Consider the following 19496-nt stretch of genomic DNA (forward strand, 5'->3'; position numbering starts at 1 on the left):
ACAGACTTATTTCTCAGGACCGATGACCTTGCTCACTCTGACGGTTTCAAGAAAAGCAGCAAGCTTATAAATTAAGGGGAGTTGACAGAGACCCCAGAGAAGGGGCTGAACTTGGTATTGCCCACCCCAACAATTCTTAGTGTTTTCATGGGCTGTGCTGTTTGATACCTCCCTCCACTTTGTGAAGGGGGGAAAGGTGTTGCACATCTCATAACTTGGAGGTGAGCTGATAAGGCTTTCAACTCATCCCTCTTGTTCCACACACAATAATTACCAATTTTAGATTTAACATGACAGTAACTCCAAATAACTTGTCTTAATAACATATAGTCTTAGCTGTAGCTTATATTTCCTTAAGTTTTTCTTTTGTTTTAGAGAGAAAATGACAATTCTTAAAATTGAGATAGAACAGATTTCAAATTGACTAAATTTTAATTAATGAGATTTCCCTAGATTCTGATTAAATGCCCTAGACAAATTGAATTGAAATTTGATTATTTTCCAATTCATGAAAATAATTTCTCTTTTGTGAGCCAAGAAAAGAGTTAAGGTGCCAGTTTTTACTAACAGAGCCCTAAGAAGTCTGACTTCAGATCCTAACTCAAAAGCAGGCTGTTTACCAGTGTTTTTAAAGTAGTAGCACATTGCTTTTCTGTTTTCCTAAAATTCCCAAACTCTTCTGTTAATACTTATCAGTGTAATTTACCTATCCATTTAGTGGGCTTTAAAATTGCTTTTACTACCATATCTCAGAACAAATTTCCAAATTACTTTACACACACATAGAAATCATTTATCTGTCGGTCATATCTTTAAAAAAATCCATAAAGTCATCATTTATGAAGTAATTATATCCAACAAAGCAGTTAACATTCATATAGCATGTTTTATGCTAAATACTTTTGCAATCATGTGATGTTCACAAAACAACTATTATTTTTCTTTACAAATAAGAAAACTGGGGAGAGATAAAATAATTTGCCATAAATTACATTGCTAATACATATCCACAATTGAAACAGAGAATGGTGGTCTTACCAAATGCAGAGGCTGACTAACTTTTCTCATTTTACATTGCCATGCTAGGTGGTACCAGGGTCAACCAAATTCTTCCTGGGAAATTCCAGACAGAATTTCTGCTGAAGGCTGAGGTGACTAGTACCAGGATTTCCCTTTGATGGTAGTTTTATGTGTCAGCTTCAGGAAATTCTGACCATTGGATCTTACCCTCACTCCTCCAAAACTGATTTGGGGAGGTATTTGGATTTTGTTGCTTTCCCTATTTCTATAGGTGAGGCAGAATTTGAATTTCCCTACAGTTTTGAGATGAGAAGAGTTAGCAGAGAGAGACTTGGGCTCATATTGATCTTGTTAGCAATTTCCACAACTGAGATGCTCTCAAAATCACTGTGGGGAGTGGAGTGGAGAAGGTCCCTTAATATTTTCTAGGGTGCTTTCCCAAAGGAGCAGAAGAGGGTCTCTGGACAATTTAGAAGTCAAGGAAGGGTTAGCAAAAAGTTGCTATTTACCTAGTGTGTTTTTTCTTTTCTTTTTTTTTTTTTTTTTCCTTTCAGAATGGGGTAAATTCCTAGAATTATCCCCAAAGTTCCAGGAATTTTTCTTGCCATCTTAAGATGATTAATTGCCAAATATCTTAATTATTCCTTTCAAAACTTTTATAATCTGCTAAGGTGTTATTTTAATTTTAATTAACTAATATTTTTGTGTAACTCCCAGCTTGGCCTGAGCCAAGGAAAAAAGTTAGGCTTTTTAAGAAATCTTCCCAGTATCCTAACTACAGCATAGAGGTTTTTTCTTGCTGGTTGTGTTTTAAATCTTTCCAGGTAGCAGAATCTAGCTCACAGAACAAACATGACAGAGACATTCTGCACAGAGACGCAGACACAGAAAAAATGATATGGAAGGGTACTGTCTCATTGATGAGATTAGATTCAGGGAATCAAAATTATGAGATTAGGGTTCCTGGTGGTCAGGGAGTTAAAGATGAAGTTAGTGGCAGGTTCAGGGAACCAAATGAAAACATTTGGTTCCCCCTAAGATTCAGCACAAGGTAGGGAATTGTGGGAACCCTCTTCTGGTGATGCAGAGGTTCTTTGTAAAGGAATTTATGAACCCAAAAAGCTAGACTGATAAAAAGAAGTTTTTATTGGCATTGGAAAGTCAGCCTTTGCTATGCATGAATAGAAAGGCTGAATTCCTTAGTGGCAAAGTCCCCACAGATGTAAAGTAGTGGAGGAGTCCTGGCATATAGAGAGAGAATTTCTAGTAGAGAAATCCCAATAAAAAGGTATAAAGCAGGGGTTCTCAAACTACGGCTCACAGGCCAGATGCAGCCCACTGAGAATGTTTATGGCAAATGGGCTGAGGACTGGAGACAGAGTGTGAGTTTCTGTTTTTACTATAGTCCGGCCCTCCAACAGTTTGAGGACAGTGAACTGGCCCCCTATTTAAAAAGTTTGAGGACCATTGGTATAAAGTCTCGTTAGGGAAATAGCTGAGGGAGATAAAAAGAGGGTAATGCTGAAAGAGAATATTATTTTATCGGGCAGAGGTTTTCTTGGAATAGCATGGTATAGCATGTTAGGTCCTTTGCAAAGGGCTAAGTTTAAAACTGGCTCTTTTTATAATAGAAGCCTTAGCTACAATTTGAGGGCTATTCCTGATGGGAGCTGGTCAGTTTGAGCTGGAATTTGAAAAGAATTGAATAAGTGTCTTTAATTCAATGGGAAGCTTAGTCAGTAGTGAGTATTATCAATGGAGGTGGTGTCTGTCTCTCAGGAAAACAGAATGAAGCTGTTAGGATGTTTTCCTTGGGCAGGGTTCCCTATAAAGGCCGGATTCAAGGAGAATCTGTCCTTCAAGGAGTTTTAGAGAGTTTTGGGTCTTCCTAGTCATCATTTTTGCCCAAAGTTATCCTATAGCACTTCATCTCCTGTGGAATCTCAGAGGAGGTGGAAAGGTGGTAAAGATTCCCTAGGAACTTTGCTAAAAATTACAAGAATTTCATTCCTCATTCAAAGAAAATTTTCTTAGTGTGGAACTCACAATGATCCAGATAAGCCTTCTCGCAGTGGCTTGGGGTGATCTGGCTATAGGATTGTGGGAGAAAAAACATGGGGAGCTTATCATGACAAGGAAGGAATCAACCCAGGGGAGGCTAGACTCTTCCCCTTCAGGCCCCCAAGTTTTGAGATTGGGAAGGGACACCAAAAGGTTGGGTTCACAGACTGGTGTCCCTAGGTGTCTCAAAAGAATTTTCAGGTTTGAACCCATATCCAAGTCTGGGGGCAAAGTTTATTGTAATAATATCACCAATTGAAGCACTCTAAATTCCAGGAGAATTGAGCTTAAAACTTGAAAGAAGGAGACAAATTTATCCAATTCATGCCATTGATGTGCTAATTTTATGGTTTAGAGATAGAACTTGAAGTGGTCTTCTGAATTTGGTTATCACTGACCAGCAAACCTAGGACTATCCTAAAGCCAGAAGACTTTAGCATCATTTACAGACAATATTATTAAAACTAGCATCCTAAGATTAAAGAGTCTCAAGATTACTAATATATCTTTCCTAAACTTTAAGGGAAGAAATATTCTTATTATGTATCATTCAGTGTAATATTATAGATATTATATTATGTTATGTTATATTACATTATATTATATCATATTATATATTTTTCTTATATTCCCAAGCCAAAAGAATTCTACAGTCATTGATAGAACAATATCTTTCTAGGGGCAGTTAGGTGGTGTAGTGGATAGAGCACCAGCCCTGAAGTGAGGAGGACCTCAGTTCAAATCTGGTCTCCCATACTTAACACTTCCTAGCTGGGCAAGTCACTTAACCCCATTGCCTCAGGGGGGGAAAAAAAAAACAAAACAGAACAATTTCATTCTTAGATCAGAGAGTCTTAGGATCACAGATTCCAATGCCAGAAGACTTAGAATCAATGATAGTTGGAACAGAAGCCCCTAAGGTCAGAGGACCTTGAAATTATTGCTGTCTCCCCTAGAAGCTTTGTTACATCACTATGATATTCCAGTACTATTCCTACAAAATAAAATTATATATTTGTTTTCTTTGCTACATAAGAATTTATAATTTTAAAAAAACATTCTCTGAATAAGTGTGAAATTCCTTAACTGGTCAATAAATTACCTAGTGAATTTTATTTCACTTAATCCTTACTTCATTATCCTCTTAGTTTCAAGTGTCACTCAGTCAACTATTTGAAGCTTGATATAGGCCATTGATTTTAAGCACTGCTTTATGTAAAAGTGATTTTAAAAAATGCTTTGCTTAGAGGGAAATATTTGGATTTTCTGCATAACATTTTTGATAGTAATCTGTGTGTCATTAGCAAGCTGTTTCTGAAGTTTGGATCTTATGACTGGGTTGGATTTGATTATGGATAGCCAAAAAAGGCCAAATTCTAGTTGCATTGCTGAAAATATGGTGCATTGTAGTTGTGAACGAGAGAGAATTGGACCTAATGGTGGATGAAGAATAGTTATTCTTATTTGTAATAAACCCTCTTCAAAAACAGATCAACCATAGGTAATTTAAGAATTGTCAGACTAAATTATCAAGAGAATTCTGGAAAGATGGTGGAGTGGCTCAGAAACTTTTGGCTCGCTAAATTTCCTTCACAAAAATTAAAAAAAAAAAAAAAAAGAGAGAGAGAACTTTGCCTTAGAGTGATTATAAAGCAGTAGAATAAAGAGCAGTTGGGGTAAAGCAATTATACTCTGAAAGACAACTTGACAAAACTCCAGAAAAGACTCACCTGAGAGAAGTACAGCCACCTTTACCTGTCTCAGTGGAATCAACAACAATCAGTCAAAAGCCCTGAAGGCAGCTGGGTTAGCTAGCAGCCACTCCCTCTGGAACTCATCTCTTAAAATTATAAAGGCAGAATAGAAGATTCAGAAATCCCAGGCATCCCATGGCTGAGATACATCCATGGCTGGCAATGCTCTGAGGAAGGAGATACATGTCTGGTGAAGTAGCAGAAGGGTCAGGACCCTGTTATTTGAGGACACTTGTGGGAGAGTAGAGTTCCTGCTTTCAGTTCTAAGTGATGAGGTTTAGATTTAGAGAACCAAAATGAAATCAGGGTTTCTGGTGGTCAGGGAGTTAAATGATAAGGTCTAATAGCAGGTTCGGGGTTCAATGAACCAAATGGAGAGGTTTGGCTCCCCTGCAACTCCTTGGGATTTCGCACAAGGGCAGAGTTTTGGGGACTCCCTTCTGGCAGCACAGAGGTTCTCTGTAAAAGAATTTACAGACCCGAAAACATTGATTGATAAAAGGGTTTATTATGGGAATTGGAAGTAAGGTTAGAAATCCTGCCAGAGTGGCATAAGGTCTGGTTAGGGAAATAGGTGAGAGTAAAGAGAGGATGGCACTGGAAAAGAATATTATTCCAGAGGGCAGATATATGGAAAATGGAGTTTTGCGCTGAAAATGCAGTTCTCAGTGGACAGAAAGTCCTGGCAGCAAAGGGAGCTGCCAAGGGCTATCTGCAAAGACGTTAGTTGATGGAAGCTCATTATGTTTGTTGTCTTGGGTGGGGGTTGCGAAACCCAAGCAGTTCAGAATCAGTAGGGGCTGGGCAACCCAAGCAAGTCAGAATGGGGGCTGGGATAACTGAAGCAGATCAGAACCTGTGTGGGCTGGGAGAGCCCAAGTTGGCTCAGCTCCAGTGGGGGCTGGGACAAGCCCGGATGTCCTATTGGAATTCAAAGGGATGCTTTTGACCAGGATTTGTGAATCAAAGGCCCTGGGCATCCAGGAAAGAGGATTTTGTCTGGGGAGGTTATAACTCAGCCAGGAGGGGCTGGGAATCTGAAAGGAATCACAGATCAATAGGACATACAGTTTCTTAAAGGGACCACAACCCACTTCAGAACCTCTGCAAAGAGAGGGTTTTATTTTGGCTCTTTTTATGATGAGAGATTTAGCTGAAGGGGGTTGTGGGTAGAGTCCCAAGTTGGCTTTAGCTGGGTTTCAGCTTGAGCTAGAATTTGAATTGAATTCAATGAGTTTCAGAACTGAGCCAACCCCACCCAGATAACAAGAGTGAAACTGTCTCTTGAGGCAGAGTTGAAAGAGATTTTCTCCTTCTAGGATTTTCAGAGTTTCTGGGTCCCCTCTTCATTAGGAAGAGAGGATAGCCATAGTTTATATCTACCAGAGGGAGGGAAGTAAGAGCATTTGTAGGATTGTATGGTAGCCTTGGTTTTAGGAGTAGGGCACCATTCTCTGTCCCTCAGGACTGGAACTTGATTATATTAATAGCTGATAAAAATGGAATAAAAATAAAAATTAATTTTTTTTATTAAATTTATAATTATAACATTTTTTGACAGTACATATGCATAGGTAATTTTTTACAACATTATCCCTTGTACTCCCTTCTATTCTGAATTTTCCCCTCCTTCCCTCCACCCCCTCCCCTAGATGGCAGGCTTGCCCATACATATTAAATATGTTATAGTATATCCTAGATACAATATATGTGTGCAGAACCAAAAATTTTTGTTGTTGTTGTTGTTACAAAGGAAGAATTGGATTCATAAGGTAAAAATAACCTGGGAAGAAAAACAAAAATGCAAACAGTTTACACTCAAAATAAAATTTATTAAAAGCATTAGCTACTATGGGAAGAAAAAAGAGCTGGGTTCATATTTAGAGGAAGATAGTGGAGCTAAAAAAGCCATTCATTTTTCATTGAGAAACATCAAATGGTTCTAAGAACAAAAGTTCATGTAAGAACTCAAAAAGGACTTTAAAAGTTAAATAAGAAAGATTGGTGAAAAATTAGAGTGAAAAAAAAGAGCAATTCAAAAAAATTCAAGAAAATTAAGACAACTAACTAAATAAGGAATCAAAAATTTAAGGAAGAAAATAATTCCCAGTGGATAGAGTATCAGCCCTGAAATCAGGAGGATCAGAGTTCAAATCTGGCCTCAGACACTTAATACTTCCTAACTGTGTGACCCTGGGCAAGTCATTTAACCTCAGTTGCCTTAGCAAAAAACAAACAAACAAAAAAAGAAACCAATAATTCCTTGAAAACTAGAATTGAACAAAGTGAAGCTCACCAAGAAACAAAGTCAAAAAAATGAAAAAAAAAAAAATAGAAGAGAATATAAAATATTTCCTGAGAAAACTACTCTTGATCACAGATTGAGAAGAAATAATATAAAATTAGACTACCTGAAAATTACAAAAAAAAATTTTTTTTGATACAGTATTATAAGAAATTATCAAGGAAAAGTTCCTTGAAGTTCTAGAACAAGATGACAGAGCAAAAAAGAAAAACAAAACAAAAAAATCTCTATGATCACTACCTGAAAAAATATTTCAGGAGGAAAACTTATAGGAATATCATAGCAAGTTTCAAAATTCCCAGGGAAAGGAAAAAATATTTCAAGCAACAAGGGAAAAAATATTAAAATATCATAGAGCTACAATAAGGATTACATAAGATTTAGCAGTTGCTATATTTAAGAATAATAAGAATAAGAATGTAACTTACTCAGTAAAATTAAGTGTAATCCTGAGTGGGCAAAAAAAGGATATTTAATGGGCTCAAACACTTTCAAGTTTTTATGACAAAAACTCTGGACCTTAATGGAAAGTTCAATATATAAGATTTATAAAAAATATAAAGTAAACATTAAAGATATATATTATAAGGGACTCAATAAGATCAAATTGTTTATATGTGAAAATGTTATCAGTATTCTTATGACTCATCATTATTTGAATAGTTGGGAAGAAAGACTTGGACCTTGAGCTAGGGGAGCAGCGAGGTGGCGAAATGGAGAGAGTACCAGCCCAGAAGTCAGGAGGACTTGAGTTCAAATGAGGCTTCATATATATACTTAGCACTTCCTAGCTGTGTGATCCTGGGCAAGTCACTTAGTCCCAACTGCCTCAAGGGTAAAAAACTGGTTGTGGAGAAAAAAAGGAGTAAATGAGGCATGAAAGTAAAAATTGATTCAAAAGAAGCAAATGGTGGGGGAGGTCAGGTAGTACTGAAAACTTTTTCACTGGGAATGCCTTAAAAAGGGAATAACTTACATCTAGAAGGGTATGAAATATCTTATTTCAGAAAGAAATATGAGGGCAAGGGGATAGGTGTGGGGAGAGGATAAGGGAAGGACCCTTATGCAGCTGGGTAGGTTAGGGAGTAGGGCCTAAGGGCAAGATAATATGAGTAGAAGTAAATTATGAGTGAGGAGAGATATGGTAAGTAGGGTGAGGAAGATAACAGAAAAATAGGAAGATGGAAATCTTGTGTATTTACAAATAAAAGACTTATGTATTTTATAAGTAATTGTAGCTTAGTATGTGAGATGAATTTACTCATTTTGATTCAATAATATGTTGCTTTCAGGAAACACAGTAAAAATGAGATACAGCTAAAAATAAAAGCTGTAGTAGAATTGTGTAAAAAAAATCACTGATAGTAATCACTATTTTTTTTTTTTTTTTTTTTTTCCCTGAAGCTGGGATTAAGTAACTTGCCCAGAGGCACAAGTCTAGGACTTGTTAAGTGTCTGAGGCCAGATTTTAATTCAGGTCTTCCTGATTTTGGGGCTGGTCCTCTATCTACTGCACCAACTAGCTGTCCCAGTGTAATATACTTTTTTTTCACTTTTATTTTTTTTTTTATTATAACTTTTTATTGACAGAACAGATGCATGGGTAATTTTTTACAACATTATTCCTTGCACTCACTTCTGTTCCGACTTTCCCTTTCCTCCCTCCATCCCTTCCCCTAGATGGCAGGCATTCCCATACATGTTAAATGTGTTATAGTATATCCTAGATACAATCAATATATGTGTGCAGAACCGTACAGTTCTCTTGTTGCACAAGAAGAATTGGATTCAGAAGATAAAAATAACTTGGGAAGAAAAACAAAAATGCAAAGTTCACACTCATTTCCCAGTGTTCCTTTTCTGGGTGTGGCTGATTCTATACATCATTGATCAGTTGGAAATCTTTGTCTAAGATAGCCACTTTCATCAGAATACATCCTCATACAGTATTATTGAAGTGCATAATGATCTCCTGGTTCTGCTCATTTCACTCAGCATAAGTTGATGTAAGTCTCTCGAAGCCTCTCTGTATTCATCTTGTTGGTCATTTCTTACAGAGCAATAATATTCCATAACATTCATATGCCACAATTTACCCAACCATTCTCCAATTGATGGGCATCCATTCATTTTCCAGTTTCTAGCCACTACAAAAAAGGCTGCCACAAACATTTTGACACAGGTCCCTTTCCCTTCTTTAGTATCTCTTTGGGATATAAGCCCAGTAAGTAGTAACATTGTTGGATCAAAGGGCATGCACAGTTTCATAACTTTTTGGGCATAATTCCAGATTGTTCTCCAGAATGGTTGGATTCATTCACAACTCCACCAACAATGCATCAGTGTCCTAGTTTTCCCGCATCCCCTCCAACATTTCATAATTTTTTTCTGTCATCTTAGCCAATCTGACAGGTGTGTACTGGTATCTCAGAGTTGTCTTAATTTGCATTTCTTTGATGAATAGTGATTTGGAACACCCTTTTATAATACACTTTTAATATAAATAAAGCAGATTTAAATAATTGAAGCAATATTTATTGTTAGTAGGTAAAATTAATATGATTTAAAATGACAAATTTAACTAGTTTATTCAATGCATCTCAAAAAATTAGCGCAAAAAGAAAAGAAAAGAAAAACCCTGATGAGGGAGAAAAGATGTGAAAGAAGGAAATTTAGCAGTATCAGATCTTAAATTATAAGATGGGAGCACTATTGGAGTATAAAATAGACAATTTGATTATTTTCAGTTAAAATTTTCTTGTATAAATAAAACCTCCATTACCAGAAAAAAAATTAGGAATGCAGGAAATTGAGGAAAGACTGTCTCTCACATAGAATGTGATTTGAGTTGGAATACTATTGTAGTGTAGGAAATGATAGAGCTGATTGATTTAGAAGATTATAGAAAGACTTGGATGTATAAATAAAGTTACTATTTGCTTCAAAAGAGATGACAAGTGGAAGTATGCATAGTACATGGCCTTACATATTTGTTTTACATGATTGTATATATGTGTATATATCTATAGATATTTATGTGTGTGTATGCTTTCATGTATGTATATTGTCCATTTGTGTTCCATTTAGTTCATAGTAGACTAGAAATCTGCTTATACAGCTGGGACCCTGTTAGATAAGCAGACTGTCATATCTTCATAGTCTAGTGGTTCCCAAAGGAAAAGAATACTGGTTTTGCTGCTTTGATTGTTCATGATTTCTCCTCCCTTCCCACTCCTATTTAGATGGAGATTTCTGGGTTTCTTCTTCACTTTGTCCCAATTTCATAAATAGGTAAACGTTTATTTGGATTGTGAACTCTTTGCCCTGGCTTGGAATTCCACATGCATGTTCATTTCTCATATAGATCTAGTTGTCATGCAATGTCTCATGGACTTGAGATACTGTTTTTGATTAACATTACTGTTGCAAACACAGTACTAAGCTGTTTATAAATATTTTCTCACTTTATTCTCACAATAACCATGTCAGTGTAGGTAGCATTATCATCACCATTTTCTTGGTAAGGAGTCTAAGAGACACAGATTAAGGGGCTGAGTCAGGGATACATGCTAGTTAATTTCTGATTCCAGATTTAGTGCTCTATTTATTACTCATCCAGCCACCTCCTCCCTCTACCTTTTCACAGAACGGTAACATTCTTGAGATATCCAGTGAGATATATGTTTTCAGATAGGGGCATTGTGTTGATTTATATTTGTTAGACTATAATATTTCTTAAAAGTAGGAGATGTTTACAAGAGTATAAGGAGCAAAAGGCAAGTCAATTACTAGTGACAGAAAAAAGAAACATTACTAAACTTTTTACTGCACAGAAGAAATTTAAAAAGTAAAAAAAAAACAGGAATAGGGTTGGTTTGTATTTTTTTACTACTTTGTGAAATTTTGTTTATGTGTAGATATACATATACACTTAAATTACATAGCAGAAGTAGTTTGTTTTTATAGATTATTTTAATTTTCTTTGAAAACTTAGTTAAGTTTTTGTATTTGAGAAAGCATAATCCTAGTGTTTTGTTTTGTTTTTTTACAAAAAACAAACAGCTTTTTTTCTTTCCTACAAACATTTTAACAAAATAAATAAATAAAACTTTTAGATCTACTCTGATGGTGGTAAGCTGACTTTCGTCTTAGCACTGCACTTTGATGATTGGAGGAAAGAATGAGAATGATGCCTCACTTAAATATTATTCACACATAGATCAATTCAGTACAACAGTGGCAACCCTTGCCATCTGTGAAAAGAGCTAGAATACAATTAGGAAAGCCAAAACAGGTTTTCCTTGCAGATATTTTCACCAATAGACTTAAACAGAGATTCTTGCCCTGAGGTTCATTGATAGATTTCATGGTACCTGTGAATTAGTTGAAGGAAAAAAAACATCTTTATGTTCACTGATGTCTAACTGAAATTTAACATTCTGTTCAATAATTGAAAAATATTCTAGGGAAAAGCACCAGCGGCTTTTCTACTAGATTGCCATGGTCAAGAACTCCTGATACCTTGTTTCTTACATATGCCATTAATATTCACATTTCTTTACCTCATAGACATGTAAAAAGATCTGTTAATTCCACCTCAGCAAACCATTATCTTCCCTTGTCATAATACCCAGTTTCCCGTTGACATTGCCTGAGTTCACATTCCTCATATCTTCCACCTGGGAAAAAATAGTTTCCTAATTTTTCTTCTTAACATTTTTGGTCATAAGCTGTGGTTTCATTTGTGTTGAGAACTCCCAGCATGACATTTTCTCTACAGAAGCAACAGTTGTCTCTTCTCCCCCAATAAATTTATGACTTACTTATTTTTTTAAAGTATTTTTTCACCCCTGAGGCTGGGGTTAAGTGACTTGCCCACGGTCACACAATTAGGAAGTGTTAAGTGTCTGAGGACAGATTTGAACTCAGGTCCTCCTGAATTCAAGGCTGGTGTTCTATCCACTGCACCACCTAGCTGCCCCCAAATATTCTTTTCTTTAAAATTTTGTATTCCAAATTCTCTTCCTCACCCATTGAGAAGGTAAGCAAAATTATAATTATACATGTGAAGTCACTTAAAATATATTTCCATATTATCTGTATTACTAATAGGAAAAGAGAAAATTCAAATTGCAACCAGAATTCCTCAGTTTTCTTTTTGGAAATGTAGCTAGCATTTTTCACCATGAGTCCTTTGGAATTGTCTTGAATTGATGCATTGATAGAGTAATTAAGTCTTTCACAGTTGATCATTATTACAACATTATTGTTACAATCTCCCAGTACCTTTTATTTCATTTTGCATCCATTCACATTGGTCATGCTATATTTTTTCCATAAACTACTCCCCTCAGCTGTTCCCTGTTGATGAACATCTCCTCAATTTCTAATTCTTTGTCACTACAAAAAGAGCTGCTTTAAATATTTTTGTATATTTAGGTCCTTTTAATTTTTCTTTATCTCTCATTGACCTGGATCTAAGAATATGCACTCTTTTTATAGCTCTTTGGGCATAGGTCCAAAATTATTCTCAAATGGTTCAACCAGTTCATTACTCCATCAACAGTTTATTGATATACCTATTTTCCCTCATTCTTTTCAGCATTTTTCATTTGTGACAGATGTAAGATGGTACCTTATATCTGATTTAACTTATTTTTCTCCAATCAATAGTGATTTAGAACATTTGGTTGAAAATAGCTTTGATTTCTTCTTCTGAAAACTCCTTGTTCATGTCCTTTGACCATTTATCAATTGGGGATTGGCTCTTATTTTTATCAATTTGACTAACTTGATTTTATATATAATGTAGTTTTTCTCTTGATCATTTTTAATTAGGTGTCTTTTTATGTTTGCTTTAATTGAGATCCTGATTGATATCCCTGCCTTTTTTATTTCTACGTTAGCTGAATCATATTAGAGTTTATTACAGTTCTTTATTTTGACTGTGTGTATCTTTCTGTTTCAAGTGTATTTTTTGTAAACAGTATATTGTTGCATTCTGGTTTCTAATCCATTTTGCTCTCCCCTTCTGTTTTATGAGTAAATTCATCCTGTTCATATTCACAGATATGGTTAATGTGTTTTTCATCTTATTTTCTTTTGTTTATTCTTTTATTTCCGGTCCCTCCTCAAAAATCTGTTAATCTACTCTTATTTTTACAGTTTCATACCTTCATATCTATATTGCCTTCTATTTCTATGTTGGCTAAGATAGATTTCTGTCTCCAACTGAACACGTATATTTTTTTTTCTTTGAATCTATTTCATTGAAATTCAAACATTGCTCACTCCCTAACCTATCCTTCTCTTCCTTTTTCTTCCTTTTGTGCCTCTTTTATGAGAAAATTTTACCATTCTGCTTTTTCCTTCCCACTTTTCCCAATGCATTTCTCTTTCTCACCCCCTCATTGTTTTTGATATGGGTGAAGGTCATCCCAACATTATTGTCTCACGCAAGCCCTCTGTCTATGTAGACTCCTTCTAAGTATCCTCATATATGACACCATATTTGTAGTTAAAAGAATTGAGTTAAAGCCATGGATCTTCTCAGCTATCTTTATGTCCTTGGAGAACTCATTTTCCTCTCTTGTGTAGTGAAGGGGGTTGAACTAAGAGATTTTTCACGTGAATTATATAGCCAAGGTTGGGAAGAGAATTTAGAGAGAAGGAAAAAAAGAACAAATTTTGGGAATCATACATATTAAGTTAGAAAGAGAATGAGCAGCAAGCAAGAGACAAAATATTTAAAAGTGAAAAGAGAATTTTGAGGATATTATTTAAATCAAGGGAGACACCAGAAAGAAAGAGATCAAAAATGTCTTAGATAAAAAACTTGAAGGAAGCAATAGAAAAGTAAATTCCTTTTCTTTATTTCTCCAGGGATAATTAATAACCAATTTCATCATTTCTAGTAATTTCCTTTGTGGCATATACTGTATCCTCTTTCTTTCGCTTCCTATTGCTATAATTTAGTTCAGGTCTGTCATTTGGATTACCAATCATTTTTCTGTATATTACTACTATATTGACCTCTTTTGAAACCCTTTTATCGCAAGATTCTTATTGAAGATCACAATGTTCAAACCCTTCCCTTGCTTTCAAGTTTTCAGTGTGCTTATCTTGCCTTATTAAAATGTTAACCAATTTGTACCTTTTCTTCCTGCATACTTTCTACAAATATTTCATGTTCATTCTCAACTGTATTTATATGGTTATCATCACTTGATGTTACTGTTAACTTTTCTATCTTTTAAAAGGCATAACTTAATTCCTAGTTCTTTTCAATGGATTTTTGCTACTCTTGGCCATCATTTTCAAACCATGTTTCTTACTATCCTCATTTCCCCTTTGCCCATCATTTGAATCTTTGTACTTTGCCCTTGAGATGTCAGATTCTTGTAGCTAAGCTTTCACTTAATTTTTCTGGAACAAATTCCTGAACAAATCATTTTCTAGCCATCATTTAATAAGCATATAGCCACATATGCAGCTTGCCCTTCCTTCTTGTTATGTGTTGTCTTCTCCCTTTAAAATGTAAACTCCCTAAGGGTAGGATCTGTTGTATCCTGCTTATTTTTATTTGTATTCCTTGAACTTCATACTTTGTTTGACCAATAATAAGCACTTAATAAATGCTTTGTGACTTGATTTTCAGTTCTTCTGAACTCCAATAATATTTGTAGTCTGTATCACACAATTTGCCATTTTAATTTTATCCTATGCTATATTCTTTGTCTTACATGTATTCATTTTGCCTTTCTTACTAGATTATAAATTCCTGGAAGGTAGGGATCACCATGGTTTTCTGTACCTAATATATTTCTTAGCATATAATAGCTACTGGTTTAATACTTTTTTGGTTTGACCCCAGATGTATTTGTAGTTTTTTCCTTTTATCAATGATAAGGAAATTAATTTCAAAATGTAACTATAAATCTAATTTATGATTATCCTCCTTATTCACTGATAAACAAAGGAACTACTGTCATTTCAAGCTATATTTATTTAAAAGATATTTCCTTTGTTTCCTTATCTTTTCATTCTAACTTTTAAAAGTTAGAATTTTTATTTTACTGATTTTGAAATTTAAATGCCAAATAATTTATGAAAGGAGAGATATACTTAGCATGTTATTTTTGTTTTCTTGCATCTTTTAGGCAATTTTAAAAAATTTAGACTATTTAAATAGCTCATGCTAACAATTATATTACTTGTTTTTTAAGCCTATTTTCTTTGTTAGTCATCTCAATTCACTTTTTCTCACATTTTAAAAATCATGAATTTGATTTTCCCCCCCAATGGGATTTTTTTTTTTGGTTGTTGTTGTTCCTATTTAATTTGAAGTCATACAGATATCTGATTTTAGCAGCACAATTAGAAAACAGAATGTTTAATTTGAACTTGTTGCCAAAATAAAATGACTATCCAGGCCACCAAACCTAGCTGGTTTACTTTTTTGTTTGATTTGCCTCTGTCAGTGGAAGAATCAGACATCATTGATCTTGAGAAACGCTATTGGCTGCTGAAGGCTCAATCCCGGACTGGCCGTTTTGATTTAGAGACATTTGGCCCTTTGGTTTCGCCACCCATTCATCCATCTCTGAGTGAAGGTAGGAGCCATTCTCATTGCCTGTAAATGTCCATTTGTTGAATTTTTCTCTTCCCAACCCACCCCCCATTCCCTAGATCAGTCTTCATTCATGATGCTCCTTAGCATGTTTTTTATTTAAATACTTTGTAATTCTGAGAAAATCTGTTAATGTGTGAAATCCTTTAGGGTGTAATTTTCTCTTCTGTCACTCAACACAAAGAGTATTTGAATGCTTTATCAAAAATTTACCAGAATAATATTGTTATACTATCTCATGAAAATGCTAGTTTCATTATATTTTTTACCTTGATCTGACCACATCTGGAATATTGCGTTCTTGGTGAAACATTTTAGAAAGGACAGTGAAAAGGATTGAAAATTATGTCCCATCATCATTATCTCTTGAAACATTGATTGAAGATGGTTAGTCTAAAGAATATAAGATTTATGTAGAACATTTTCTCTGTCTTCAGATATTTAAATTTTTTCATATACAAGAGAGATTAAACTTATTTTGCTTAAATCTTGGAGGGTAAAACAAGGCCCAGTGAGTAGAAGGTATATGGAGAAAAATGTAGAAGTAAAAGGAAGTACTTCTAATGAATCCAACAATGGAATGAATTGCCTGATTAGTAGTGAGTTCCTTACAACTGTTTAGTAGAGAGAGGCTCAATGAACACTGAGGATGGTGTAAAGGGCATTCATGCTTCATATAAGAATTTTGGTTAAGCTTACCAGTGAGATCCTTTCCAGTTCTGTGATCTGATGATTCAGGTCCCTTCCGACAAATTTTGCTGTTTGTAATCCAGCAATGTGAAACAAGAATTTTTAGAATGCTTGAGTTCTAAGGAATCTTAATATCTACTTCAGTTTCTTTATTTTATAAATGAGAGTCATAGAGATGATGTGACTTTGCCTAGGCTAGAAAGCTAGTAAAAATCAAATCTAGAATGTGAACCAGGTCTTTTGACTATGTTGGTTTAATCATGTTTCACTGCCTCACAGTTGCTACTCGACAACAGTATTTTACTTTATCTCCAAAAGAATAAACAATCATATCTCATATCTAAACAAGCAAGCTAAACTCATTTAACACTATTTATAAATTCTTTAATTCTTTTTCCTTCTGTTTCTTCTCATAGCCATTAAAAAAAAGGGGGGGGATACTATACTGATTATCTCATTCAGATAGAGAAAAAATATATTTCAATAGATGGGAGAGAGATCACACAATTAGTCATTCCAAATCATTGCATCCTAATGAAGAATATTGATATGCTAAATCTATTTGAAGACTAAAAGCCTACTATCAAATTCCAAATCTATAACTGTAATTTATAGGATTTTATTCTCAAAATTTTCTACAATATTAATCATTACTATTGGGATATTAACATATCAATAAACAGTATTATTACATTTGTTATACAGTGAACAATGAATATAAATTATATATCCAGTGTCAGAATGAGAAATACTAACATCTGAGCCATACATTTTAAAATTTATTTCTACTTATTTCAAGTCTGACAGGTTAGCTTTAAGAAGGGCAGCTAAATGGCACAGTTGATAGAACACTAGCCCTGAAGTCAAAAGGACTTGAATTCAAATCCAGCCTTAGACACTTACTACTTCCAAGCTGTGTGACCCTGGGCAAATCATTTAACCCCAATTGCCTGAACAACAACAACACATTTTTAAATACTTTGTAAAGGTATAAAATAACTTACAATATTCTTTGTTATTTCTTCTTCTATCTGTAGAATGTCTCCAAAATGCTTGAAAAAAAAATTTTCTTTTGGATTCTTAAAAAGTTCAGTCTTTAATTCTTTTATAATAGTTTCTTGATGCTTCCATAGATCTCTGATCTAATCAATGCAGCTATTCACTTATTGCAATCCTATCCTCTCCTTATCTTCTTATTTTTTTTTCCTTTTTGTTATCCTATAAATATTCCACAGAGGATCCACCTTATGAGAGAGGCCTTCCTCTAGGACTTTAACATTTAATGAGTATTGTTGCATTTCTCTGTATCTATTAAATCTTTCACTATAAGAATAGCAATCTTCTCTTACAGTGGTTCATTTTTAGTGATATTCTTCATAATATAGTAATTATGCTTCACTCTAATCTATTCATATGCTTTGAGTTGTCTGTTATTTTCAGTCATTTGGGATTATACTGATTCTTGATAATTCAGCATATCATATCATTGGAAATTCTCTCAAGTGGCATGATGAAGTTGAATTATTGTATAAAAGAATAGTTTAGAATCATTGAAGGTGCAACATAATTCTCTGAGCAATTCACTCATTTCCTTTCCTCATTTTAAGTTATTGGGCCAATTCATTTCCTGTTTTCAATCCCTGTGCAAAAATAACTATTGTGACAGAATAATTCATTGTACTGTCTGTCCATCCAATAGCATATCGCAATCTGAGAATGATAGTATGTTCTTCGACTAGTTTCTTGGTTTTTTCCCCTTTGTGAATTATTGCTAGGATTCCATTTTGGAGGTTTCTTTAGAACCTAAGACTTCATGCAGTCAACACAATGCTATCCACAAACAGGAACATTTGGAGGATCTTGCCAAATAATGATCGCAAGATTTAGTCTTCTTTAATCATTTGTGAATGCTCCCATTCCTCTCCTGTGTTTTCATTGATATCTTGAATACATGTACTAAGCACTGTCATAAAGATGTTATTTTTTAAAAGTGGGGGGGGGGCTTGTGGGAGAGGATATTGTCCATGGTTTTTTTTCTTGTTTGGCATGTGTCATTCTGTGAGGCCTTAAAAATCTTTGAGCCCTTTTAGAATGTCATTTTACTGTTTCTACATTTTCCTTCTCTATATATTCATTCAATTCAGTTCTTTTCTTAATTTTATCCTCTTAAATACTATTTCTACTTTTAAAAAATAGCTTTTAATTTTTCAAAATACATGCAAAGATAGTTTCTAACCTTCACCTTGCAAAACCTTGTGTTCCAAAATTTTTTCCCTCCCTCCCTTCCTTCCCCCTCCCCTAAACAGCAAGTAGTCCAACATAGGTAAACATGTGCAATTCTTCTTAACATATTTCCACATCTATCATACTGCACAAGAAAAATCAGATCAAAAAGAGAGAAAGAAAGAACAACAACAAAGGTGAAAATACTATGTTCAGTCCCCATAGTCTTCTCTTTGGATGCAGAGGACTCTCTCTCCAACACTAATCTATTGGAACTGCCCTGAATCACCTCACTGTTGAAAAGAGCCACATCCATCACAATTGATCATCATATAATCTTGTTGCAGTGCATACTGTTCTCTTGGTTCTACTCACTTCATGTAGCATCAATTCATATGTCTCTCCCAGGCCATTCTGAAATCATCCTGCGGATTGTTTATTATAGAACAATAATATTCCATTTCATTCATATACCATAATTTATTGAGCCACTCCCCCACTGATGGACATCCACTCAGTTACCAGTTCCTTGACACTACAAAAAGGGCTGTCACAAACATTTTTGCACATGTGGATCCCTTTCCCTTTTTTATGATCTCTCTGGGATACAGACCCAATAGAGGTGCTGCTTAAACAAAAAATATACAGTTTGATAGCCCTTTGGGCCATAGTTCCAAAGACTGTTCTCCAGAATGATTGGATCAGTTCACTTCACCAACATTGCATTAGTGTCTCAGTTTTCCCACATTTCCTCCAACATTAATCACTACTTTTTCCTATTATCCTAGCCAATCTGAAAGATGTAAGGTTGTCT

The 19496-nt window shown here is 34.8% G+C and overlaps 1 protein-coding gene across 1 annotated transcript in view; it reads left to right on the forward strand.

Moving 5' to 3' along the window:
* Positions 1-19496, forward strand: part of USP32 (ubiquitin specific peptidase 32) — a 218945-nt gene that overhangs the window by 92577 nt on the left and 106872 nt on the right. Inside the window, 1 exon segment of the mRNA XM_074262000.1 lies at positions 15621-15752. Within this exon segment, the coding sequence (XP_074118101.1) occupies positions 15621-15752 (132 nt within the window).

This window comes from Sminthopsis crassicaudata, chromosome 4, assembly GCF_048593235.1.
Source record: "Sminthopsis crassicaudata isolate SCR6 chromosome 4, ASM4859323v1, whole genome shotgun sequence".
Classification (NCBI taxonomy): domain Eukaryota; kingdom Metazoa; phylum Chordata; class Mammalia; order Dasyuromorphia; family Dasyuridae; genus Sminthopsis; species Sminthopsis crassicaudata.